The 12,284-nt window shown below is 36.2% G+C and overlaps 1 protein-coding gene across 2 annotated transcripts in view; it reads left to right on the top strand.

Moving 5' to 3' along the window:
* The window catches only part of ESF1 (ESF1 nucleolar pre-rRNA processing protein homolog), a 58,873-nt gene that overhangs the window by 37,563 nt on the left and 9,026 nt on the right, over positions 1–12,284 (top strand). For both annotated transcript variants that reach the window (XM_007165269.2, XM_007165270.3), the window contains exons 10-11: positions 7,358–7,479; positions 9,992–10,079. In XM_007165269.2, coding sequence (XP_007165331.2) covers positions 7,358–7,479; positions 9,992–10,079 — 210 coding nt within the window. The remainder of the gene's footprint in view (positions 1–7,357; positions 7,480–9,991; positions 10,080–12,284) is intronic.

The following is a 12,284-nucleotide window of genomic DNA, read 5'->3' on the forward strand; positions in this document are numbered from 1 at the left end:
TCTCATTCTGTATCTAACTCATAGTTTCCATACCTTTGAATCTGTGCAGCATGCTGGGTAATTTCTCCAGTTCTGTGTTTCAGTTCATTAATCTTTTCTTTACCTCTGCGTGTAACTTGGTTGACTTTATAATTTCAGTTATGTTTTTCATTTCTGGAACTTTTTTTTCTTCCCCAAATCTGTCTCATACCTTTGATAATCTTATCTTTTAATTTCTTTTGTTTTTTTAAATGTGCTGATTTTATATTCTGTATCTGATAATTCCAAAATCTATAGTCTTTATAGGTCTGACTTATTTTGTTTCAGCTTACTCTGGTTCATATTGAATTTTGATTGTGATCTAATTGTTCTTGGATCTTTCTTTACCTATGGGAATTCTCAGAGGCCTGAGTCAAAAAGATACTTCTTTTAGAGAGTACTTGCCAGGTACCTAAGGGCACTTCCAATCCTGGACCTATTGAAACCAAATTTTTGGATTAGGGTGTTTGGGGCCACACAAATAGTGTGAATTCTAGCCACAAACCCATGGATTTGTGGGCTTGTGGTCATAAATTCTCTGGGGGGAAAATGTGTTTTTACTTCCCTTGTTCTGCCCATGGCCAAAGCCCAAACAGGCATGTATCCCTTCTAAATTGTTGGAGGAGGAGCAGCATCTACTAAAGGATCCTGGCTTCATGGTGGTGGTCTCTGGGACCTGCCATCATGATCGGGCTCCAGACTTTGCCTCCTGCCTCCTGCCTCCTTGGCTAACAGCCCATTAAAACCCAAGATCCACGCTAGACCAGAGCAGATTAGTGCATGTCCCCAACGAAAACTCCCTACTTCTGAACTAGTGTAACATTTCTGTTTGAGCTTTCTTATTTTGACTAATTCCAAAAAATTGCCTTCGGTTCCTTACGTCTTACCCATTCATTAAAGTTTTCATTTATTTTCTGCCTTGTCTATAAACATTATGTATAAAAAATAACAATAGAACAAGTAGTTCTTCAGTCTTCTTTGCCACAAATTAAAGAGCAGAATAGTTTCATCAGACTTGGCCAGAATTTTACTTTAGTATTAAGGACAGCTTGCTATTACGTACATTGTGATCACAAACTACTTGAAAGGCAAAGAAAACATACAAATAAAGTACAGACAAATACAGGAAACAATAGCTCCCTAATGAAGCCCAAATGTCTTGTATTTGAAGTCCGCTTTTTAAGAACATTTGATTCTAAGAAGCAGGACAGCTTGATTCACAGTAAGATGAATATACTTACAAATGGAAGACATCATTCTACAGGAGAGTCAAAGGAGATTCAGAAGAGGTTAGAGAATGATAAGCTCAAATTCAAGGCAAATACAAAACAGTTGCTACCCACTGAAACAGCTTTTAGACAAAGAACAACAGCAAAAAGCATTAACATTTCTTCATTTAGTACATACTTTGGGAGTGTCTTCTATGAATACCTCATTGACTGTTTTAGGAGAAAGAGAATTAAATGCTATATGAGAAGCCATTCCCAGTCTAAGTAGCTTACCTATACTACCCTTTTATCCTTATTATCTGTATTATAGCTGTCTGTGTTGTTTCCATATAGTAGATATAACAGTATTCTAACAATATTAAGTGCATACAAGGAGCATTTGTTGGCTCTGAATTTTGCTATTTACTATTATTCCCAAGGCTAGTTGTTATTTTACTTCTTAATTTCATGAATTGTTGCTCCCTGTCGGTAAGGTTGGGAACAAATTTGACTCATGTATCCTTTCAATTGCACTTCCATTCATTCAGCAGACATTTATTCAGCATGTGCTGTGTACTTGGCCCTCCACTAGCCATAGCGTTACCTTTGTGGGGGGAAAAAAAGCAAGCCGTGACCTCTACTGTCATGGAGTTTGCAACCTAGTAAGGGTGATAACCATTAATAATAGTTTAAAAAAAATCACACAAATATAAAATTGCAACTGTGATAAATAGTGCAGAATAAAAGAATATGGTACTGTAAGAGTTTAGGAGAGAGGGATTTACAGAAGTTCGAATTATGAACCAAAGTCTAAATGTTCTAAACCAATGTTCTAAACAAATCTTGAACCAAGGTCGAAACACTTCAAATCTTCATCTTTCTCATTACAAAGATTGATAGTTTTGCTATCTGATATGCTTTAAGGATAAGTAAATGTCTCCTCCCCACACCATTGGAGAAAACTGACCAGTTTGAAAGGGTGCCTTTGATGTCAGTGTTCCCAGGGCATGGTTACACCCAGAGTGAATTCCAAGTTGGGAGTTCAGTTGGCGATGGTAGTTAGTTACATTTTAAAGGGTACTTTTGGGATTGAGTGTTAACATGGTCTCATTTAAACATACAACATACATAAATAAAGACTGAGCCGTAAGTGTTCGTAAGTATTCTCAATGGATCCTGAGTTCTCACATACATAAAAAAGTGCCAGTTTCAGCCTATATCAGAAATCTTAAAACATGTATTTTGTTTTTATAAACAAAACCAGCCATAGTACCTAGTTGAGTTATTTTAAGTTATTCGTGTCCTGCCCCTTGAAGACTTTTCAGAATTTCAAATCAGCAAGTTCAGAAGAAATGTATATTCTTATTTTAGTGGATTTTGAAAGGATATTTAAAAGAATTTTTGTGTGTATGCAGACTGCCAAAATAAGTCTGAATGAATTGCGCTTAAATTATTACTGTTATAATTGAGTCATCTGTGTTCATGGTTGGTTTTAAAAGAGTTTTTCACTCCTTATTTGTAGGGTTATTGATGTTATTTTTAACTAATTTGGCAGTCCTTGACTATATGCTTAAATTTTTAAAAAACAAATGTGCAAAACTAGACATTTATAATGAAGTTGTTTTTCAGTCACGTAGTGGCTGCTCTCAAATGAAGCTAAAAGTGTCTGAAGAATGTTCTTGTGCATATGCCAGGAAGCTTCTGGAATGGGCATATTTTTAAGAATTTAGAACATAAACAGCTGTGATCCGTGGCAGGAGATTTAAATGACCTCATGATGACAGCAAGAACAAAGCATTTTTAAGTTATCGTGGTGGTGTGTTAATTCATTGCAATGTGTTTGTCATTCTACTATTTTGGTGTATTAAGTGAGAGCCAGGCAAAAAATTACAGACTGTATTTAACTGAAGATACTATTTCTTTATTGTTGTAAACAAACTAAATACCAGAAAAATACTTCCCAAGAATGATATTTCATGAATTATTTACAGCTATAGGTCCTAAAAAAAAAAAACAAAAAAATGCATGAACCACTTTGGGATAAAGGACATTTATTTAGATCCTAAAGTTTTGATTAATTTTCTGTTGGAGAGACTACGTTCCAAACATGAAAGATCAAACGGTTGGCTTGAAATAAGAATTCCTCCTTCAAGACAGATCAATTAAGTGCTTATTAAGTACTTACTATGTATCTGGCACTATGCTAAATATTATGCAATACAAAAGAAGGTGACTTCAGCTGCCTTTGTTCTAGTTGGAAGAAAAGGCATACTCAGTTGAAACTTCTAAACAAAAAAAGACATTATTATAATCAAGTACCAAACAAAAATAATACGTAATTTATGTGATACAAATAATGAAATAGCCCTTCTCTTCAGAAATGACCTCTAATGCTTAAAGAACAAGAAAGGGAGAATTGTTTCCAGTCACCTGTCCGGAAACAGATCTATATCACCTTTTGGTTCCCTCAGAAACAACCTATGGTATCTTGAACTAATGGTGACTGAGGTTTGACTCAGTATCTTTTTCCTACTGTAACTGAGCATGACCCTATGGGGCCTTCCCAAGACAGACCCCTCCCCCATGTCCTCTGCTTTAGCTCCTCTCTGAAGTACCCAGATAACAGTATATAATGCACATTTCCTGAGTTGTTTTACAGATGCTAAAACCCCCACCAAAAGGAAGAAATTAACTATTTGATAACCATGAGCACATAGTCCCCAGACCTACTGGTGCCTAAGAATTGATAATGTTAATCCCTGTGACAGTACCCTGTTACCTCACCATCAACCAATCAGAGAATTGTACACGAGCTGATCACATACCCTGGGATGCCTCTCGCTCACCTTGCCTTTAAAAATGATTTGCTGAAACCCATTGGGGAGTTCGGGCTTTTTGAGCATTAGCTGCCCTGGACTCCTTGTTTGGCACCTGCAATAAACGCTGCACCTTCCTTCACAAAAAAATGAAGGAAGGGAAGGGGAGGGGAGGAAAAAGGGAAGGAAAGAAATGACTTCTAATCATTGTCTAGGACAGTGGTTCTCAACTAGGGGTGATTTTGCTCCTTAGAGGACATTTGGCAATTCTGGAGAGATTTTTTTATTTTCATAACTGGGGGCTACTGGCAGCTAGTGTGGATAGGCCAGATATATTGCTTAACATCCTATAATGCACAGTCCTTCACAACAAAGAATTATCTGGTCCAAAATGACAGTTGTACTGAAATGAGAAACCCTGGTGTAGAACCTACAAATGTCAATGATAAGTTTTGAAATAGTGGGAGATGGACTCCCGTCTTCCCCTAGACCTCTGTTGCCCTGGTAATGCTGTTTGCCTGAGGCCATTTGGATCCTTACATAGAAATGAGTATTGAGGATCTATAAACTTTTGAACATTGTATGCAAATTTTTCCAGTACAGTGTTTGAGAGAGAGATTCCATAGTTTTTTTTTTAACATTTTATTATTATTATTTTTAAAAATATTTATTTATTTGGCTGCACCGGGTCTTAGTTGTGGCATGCAAGATCTAGTTCCCTGACCAGGGATCAAACCCTGGCCCCCTGCATTGGGAGCGTGGAGTCTTAACCACTGGACCACCAGGGAAGTCCCAGAGATTCCATAGTTTTTATCAAATTCTAAAGGTATCCATGTTCCCCAAAAATGTCAAGACCCAGTCACATGTGGAGTAGTTCATAGAGATTGAGACACATTAAACCAATGTTCTAGTTACCTAAAAGAAACAGTAACACCTTTCTTAGCATCATGCTGAGATAGAAGTAGAGTTTAAGTTTCAAGGATTAAAATTAACCAGAGAATACATTTTGGCAGGGGGAAAAACACTCTAAATATATTACTTAATTTAGTATTTTGGAGTAATAAAATCTTTCTTAATGTATGAGGAAATTAGAATACCTTAAGGATTATTATTTAAACATCATATTTAATAACACAATACTGTGCATTTAGAATTTGAGACTGGACTGAGTGCTGGCCCACAGGCATAATATATAAATTGTTTTATTTTGCTGTTCGAACTCAACTTGTTTTGTCAGGATTTGCTCCTTTCTCCCAAATGAGAATCCAAGTTTACATTTCCTAAGGTGCTATGTATCTGTTGATTCAGTCAGAGATCTGGACATGTTTTATACAGTTCACATTTCTCCTGAAAACTGTTTAGTAAAGTGATTGTGTTTTTCTTATAAGAAACGTTTTTGAATTGAGAGTTGTATTTCTGATTTGGCATCCCGTAAATCAGAGAGTATCCCATAAATCAGGCATACCAGCAGTATGTCATGAAAACAAATCTACATAACCTTGAGTATGCATATACCTTAATACTTTTCTAACTTACAGAAATTTAGAGATTAAGTCTTGGCTTAAGAGCCAAAGAGGGTCCTTAGAGATCATCTGTTCCAGCTGTTTCATGCTATTCTTTGGGGCTCAGGACCCAAAGCACCACTTTTAGTTGTTCTGTGTATTTGGACTTCTACCAAATATTTTCTTTTAGGAGAAAAAAGGTGTATGCGGGAGGAGGGAGTTGCATGCTTCTGATCCAGACCAACCTCATTTTGCAGATAAGGAACCTGAGGCCCAAAGCTTTAGATTTTATTCGTGGGCTATAAGTTTCTTTATTTTAGATCAAACCAGCATTTCAGATGTATCTGGTAATAGTATAGAGGACAGTTAGGAGTTAAAATTGTAGCTGTATAGCTTCCTAGTTGTGTGTTCTTAGGCAAGTTGCTGAACGTTCTCAGTCTCAGTATACTCATCAGGGGAAAGGGGAATTATTATATCCTTAGGATGGTTTTCACGTTCTTAGAATTTAGAATGTATCTGGAAAGATGATCTGGATTGACCTTGTCTCTAGATTCATTCCATTAATTTTTTAATGGATTTTGTGTCCTCTAAATGTTAAAACTCCCTCTCCCCAAACCCAACCATGACCTCCCCAAAACCCTACAAAGTAAAACAAACATCTGTATTATCAAAGGGGATAACACAGTGGTCACATTTCCTTTACTTTGACAGTAATGAGGTCTTCATGAACTGATAGATCAGCCTTGGGGCCTTTTCTTTCTTCTCACCCCACTCTAGTTATTTCATAAGCCACCTAGACACATGAATCAGGAACTGCAGAATATAATGAACAAGGACCTTGAGAGATAACTACAAGAGCGAATAACATCATTGAAAGAACTTAAACATACAAGGTGGAATCTGAACTTGATACTCCTTTTGATCTTAAAGATGTGGATTCACAGAGTGAGTTCTTGAGGAGAAATTACAGGAATTCTTTCTTCCTGGGGTATTTCAACAGGGATTGCCTTTCTAATCAATTTTTGTTAGTCACTTGTAGTTTCCAGGGAATACAGTCTTTTACTTGGGCAAAGAAGCAAGTAGAAATAATTATGTTAAAGACCACTTACCTTTTGTTACCCAAGATTAATTAGTAGTCATATCCTGAGAAGATTTTGTTCCAGAATTTTTCTTAGTGTCTCAAACAATTCAGTTAAGTACAGAGAAATGAATTTTGAGCTTAAATAAAGGAGTTTTCTTTAGTGGCTTGACCATATATTTATTTGCTGAGTTGGTTTGTTTATTTCGGTTTGGTTAGGTTTATTGTCATTTGTTATTGGGAAATAGCTTTGATATAGATTGATACTACATTACTCTGTGACATTGTAGTGTTGCATTTTATCTTGTTACTCTAGTAAATACATGTAAATTACCTTTTTTGGTAAATTACATTTTTAAGTGAATGAAGCCATAACATTTTTTTTTAACTTTTTATTTATTATTTATTTATTATTTTTTTTAATTTTTGGCTGTGTTGGGTCTTCGTTTCTGTGCGAGGGCTTTCTCTAGTTGCGGCAAGTGGGGGCCACTCTTCATCGCGGTGCGCGGGCCTCTCACTATCGCGGCCTCTCTTGTTGCGGAGCAGAGGCTCCAGACGCGCAGGCTCAGTAGTTGTGGCTCACAGGCCCAGTTGCTCTGCGGCATGTGGGATCTTCCCAGAGCAGGGCTCGAACCCGTGTCCCCTGCATTGGCAGGCAGATTCTCAACCACTGCGCCACCAGGGAAGCCCCAAAGCCATAACATTTTAAACTAACCTATCTGTGTTTTTCCTTAGGCCTTAAAGAAAGTGCAGAAGAGATGGTCAGAAACAAATTGGAAGGAAAGGATAAACTGACCCCATGGGAACAATTTTTAGAGAAGAAGAAAGAGAAAAAAAGACTGAAAAAGAAACAAAAGGTATCAGTGATAATCATGACCGAATAATTATTGAGCAACCACTAAGTATCAGAAGGTACCAGGTGCTTGGCATCCAGTATCTCATAATGTGACCACTCACTGTGGTGGGTGAAATGTTTTCTGCAAGGCTGCATAATGATACACGAAGCCTGTATCATTTAACCTAACTGCCTTGCTCTAATATTTTACATTTATTTGCTACCTAAATAAAATGCATAGTTTAGTTGATTTCTAGATGTAAGACAATTTGATTCTATTCTGTGTTTTTTAGGAAGAGAGGTACATACAGACATTTTTACTTGAGGATGTATACATAGAGAAATTTTCAACATGAATGAAATTTTTTCTTTGTCTTTCCATTTCTCAAGCTACTTTTTTCACTTTTCAATATTATTTTATTGTATAGATCTTTTAACATCATATTGTCATTAGATCCCTTTATCAAGGATATTCTCTCTGTGCTAATATGTTGTCTGTGAAAAATCTGATTTGACTCCTATCATTCAGGGATAACATCTTTCCAGAGTTAGAGTCCTTAGTAATAGCAGAGACCACTTAGGGTTTTTGCCAATAAGAATACTCTATCTTGTCAATGAAATGCAGCATTCTAGCACTGCATTTATTGTCTTAAGATGGTATCACTAATCACAGAACTTTACGACTTTTAGGAATCTTAAATGATTAGTTTTAGTCCAACCCTGCCGTTTTGTAGTTGTAGAAAATTAAGTGATTCGTCTGAAGATACACAGCTTGTTAATGGCTAATCTGAGACCAGAATCCAGATCTCTTGCTCCAGTGCTCTTGCTACTGTATTGTGTTGTTTCTCTCTGTATGGTGTAAGCTTGTGCTTTTGGTACAAGAGCTGCAATATTGAAAGAGAGCTACAAAATTGAATGATGCAATGGAGTGATTTTTGAACTCCTGTTATACTCAGTGTTTCTGGAAATGGATAGTAAAATGAGGAAATGAGGTAAGAGCCCTGCCCCCATTGATATGCTGCCTCTCTCAGGCAGTAAAATATCTTTTAAATGGAATAATTCCACAAGTTATTAAACCATCAGTTTATTGGAAGACTTACAAATGGGTCTTTATGGGGTCAATAAAGTAGTCACTCTTTTCTGAGATCTTTAGCAGCTATTGTCTTTGATTTTCATTTGGTGCTTTGAGGTTATCTTCTGCTTTAACGCTTTCCCTTCATTGGGCTTAGACTGGACTCATTTTATCAATAATATTAAAAATACATTGGTTGAGTGCCCAGTTTGTTCTAGACTCAGCTCTATACTGGACTTGGTGATTCCAGCAGATCTCTTCCATCTCCCCAGGTTCTTCACATATAGAAGAGTTTCAAGAATTCAAGTTAAAAATACTTTTTCCCCTTTTCCTCTTCGTGACTTCAATTTGATATTGAGAAATTATTACTAAAGAAATGAATACATGTTTATATGCCATAGTTGATATACTGTAATTTAGATCTAAAAAACAGTTTTAAAAAATGTGAATAAATATGTGGTTAGCTATATAAGTATTTCATAATCTTTGTTAGAAACATCATATTACTGATGGATCGGTTGTAATAGTTTGGTGAAAAAATTCTTAGAAGCCCTTGTTCTTAAAAGGATAGTAATATCAAAATGAATATTCTTTAGAGCTTGGTGGGTCTTCTTCAGCATGTAGGATGATGTTTAGCAATGTGCATTCTAAATGTTTTTGTTCAAACGATTCATGTTTTAGATTCCTGGGGATAAACTCAATCTGGTTAGTCTGATCTCAGTTTGCATACGTTCTATGTATTTTATAGATTTGATTTTTAAAATTTAAATATACTAATTTAGTAAACTGTTCAGATTTGATTAGGGAAAATGTAACCAACAGATGTGCTTAAAAATAGCACAGAAGTTTTCATGAGTGGATTATAGATAAAACAAGGTAATTGTTGAAATTGGGTGATGAGAACAGGAAGTTCATTATCATTTTCTTTAAATAACCGCAGATGAATTGCTTTAATGGTTTAAAAGATAACCCACAATGCAGTACTTCAAGCTATTGATAATAACTGCCATTTCTCAGTTTCGTGAGAGATGAGGCAGGCCACCTCTCTTCACTGATCACCCATCTAAAAGTATTCTTCTCCTTGAATGTCTGTATTTTATTTTTGCCTCTTCTGGTACTTCCTATCTTGAATTACTATTACTATTACTATATATATATCTGTTTATGTGTCTATAACTTCTTTTAATAGATTGTAAAATTTTTGAAGACAAAAACCATGTATCTGATAACTTTCATTTCTCTCAAAAGCCCTACATAGTTCCTGCATTTATTAAGTATTCCATAAGTATTTGTTGGACAAACAAAAGAGTTACTCAGGAGTTATTTTATAAACTGATCCATTTAAAAAACTACTTTAATTTTAGATTGAACTGCTTGATTTAAAAGAAGTACGGTTTTTCTTCACGCTTATGTATTTTGGTCCTTATAATAAACTGTATGTATTTTTATATTCAACTTTAAGGCTCTTGCTGAAGAGGCCAGTGAAGATGAAGTTCCCTCTGATGTTGATATGAATGACCCATACTTTGCCGAAGAAGCTAAAAAAATAGGTAAGCCAGCCCATATTTGTAGTTTTCACTTGGAATCTAAAGTCCGCCTGTGTGTGCCTATTCACACATACTCTTTTTCCTTCTAATAAACACTTTGTTTCACTAAAAAAATAAAAATAAAAAAATAAAATTCCTAGAATTTTTATAGCTCCCTAGTGGCTTATAAGCAAGTTTGTCCTGTGGGATGTAACCATTGATAGGATTAGGAGGGGTCAGCATGCCCCCTGTACATACAAGAAATACTTTCATTATAGGAAACTTTGGGTAATATGATTCATTTAACAGTTTACTGGAGATGCCTTTCTGGGAAATATCCTTATAGACAGATTGACTATAAAAGGATGAGGAAAAAAAAGGAAGTCATGTTTTTGAGTGCTTTCACTGCTTTTCTATAACACATCCATTCTACATCTCTCTTTGCACAGGCTATGAAGAATTGAAAGCATGGAATAAATTTGTTTATATATTTGTGGATATGTGTATAATTTTTTTTAATTTTTACATGATTTACATGTGTGAAACAGGGTTTCATACATAGTATGAAAGCTTTTCAGCTCAAATAGACAAAAGCATCTATGTTTCATTTTATCCCTTTTTCATTTATTCTGCTTCATTATTAGCTTCATTGTAGCTGAAAGCCAGCTTCCTCCCCTTTTTCCTTGAATCCCTAAACTATCAGGTATCTGATTTCCTATATCCAGGGAGCTTTGTTTCCATTGCGCATGCACCAGTCATTCTTTCCTGAATGCTTTCATTCTTACCTTTTTGGTATGTATAAATGTGTGTGTGTATAAACGTATGTGGTAAGGTTCAGGCCATACTTGGACAAGTCAGTGCAGGACCACTGTAAGCATTTTCCATTTGTTCTCATGCATTTTGCCTTCCCCTGCTCTGCATACCACACACATGAACCCCAGAGGCTTGGTCCTGGAGCACCTCCAAGCTGGCATTGTAAAGAGAAGGATTTTATGAAGTTTCCCTGCTTCTTGTCCCTTGTGACTAGTGGGCCAGAATAGTTCTCAACAGGAAAGTCAAAATTGCTCAAAATTATTTCCTGGTTGTTATAGCCTTTATCACTGACATTCTATTGGTGAAAAGGAGATCAAGATGAATAAAGTCTATTATAGGATGTGAGATTCTTAGGAATTGGAAAGGGAAATGGAAACTTAGCATATTCTGCTTTTTATCATACCTGAGCAGTCATTTCTAGAAGATGATGGATTTTAGCCTTATCCTCCAATTTCAGGAAACCAAGTTTATAACAGAGAAATGCGAAGCATTATAGTTTCCTTGTTCTCATTCCAAAGTGCTTCATTTGGCATGTGAAATCTGGTCAAACTGCAGAACTTGGGGTGGGATTCAAAGAGTAAGTTAAATAGCTTGGTGGCTTGGGTAGCTTGTTTCTTGTAATCAGCACATTTAAATTGTGAATAGTTTTCCCTAAAGTTAGTATCAGAAGTTCCAAGGGAAAATGCAGATAACGTTTGCTTGCTTTCGATATACTTTTAAATACATTTTTTTTTTAATTTTATTTATTTATTTATTTATGGCTGTGTTGGGTCTTCGTTTCTGTGTGAGGGTTTTCTCCAGTTGTGGCAAGTGGGGGCCACTCTTCATCGCGGTGCGCGGGCCTCTCACTATCGCGGCCTCTCTTGTTGTGGAGCACAGGCTCCAGACGTGCAGGCTCAGTAATTGTGGCTCACGGGCCTAGTTGCTCCGCGGCATGTGGGATCTTCCCAGACCAGGGCTCGAACCCGTGTGCCCTACATTGGCAGGCAGATTCTCAACCACTGCACCACCAGGGAAGCCCCTCGATATACTTTTGATTTCAACATACTTCCTAGGAATAATTATTTATATCTGGGCTTAAGCTGTTTTCTTTTAAGGAAAAAGAAATACAAAAGAGTGAATTTTTTTTTTTTTTAGATAAAGTTAGGACTAAAAAATGGTATCTCGACATGTTTATCCATTCTATCAATAAATATTTTTGAGTGCCTACCAGGTGCCGAGCGCTCTGCTAGGCTAGAGATACAGCACTAATAATACAAGCTAAGTTACATCCTTTAAGTAGGTTATAGTTTTAGGGAAGACATGCTAAACAGGTAAACAAATAAGAATATTATGAGAATATGATCAGTGTTTTAAAGGAACTAATAAATAGGGTAATATAGAGCATATAACTGGGAGGACGAAGGAGAGTAGCTT

Source organism: Balaenoptera acutorostrata, chromosome 15 (genome assembly GCF_949987535.1).
Source record: "Balaenoptera acutorostrata chromosome 15, mBalAcu1.1, whole genome shotgun sequence".
Lineage (NCBI taxonomy): Eukaryota > Metazoa > Chordata > Mammalia > Artiodactyla > Balaenopteridae > Balaenoptera > Balaenoptera acutorostrata.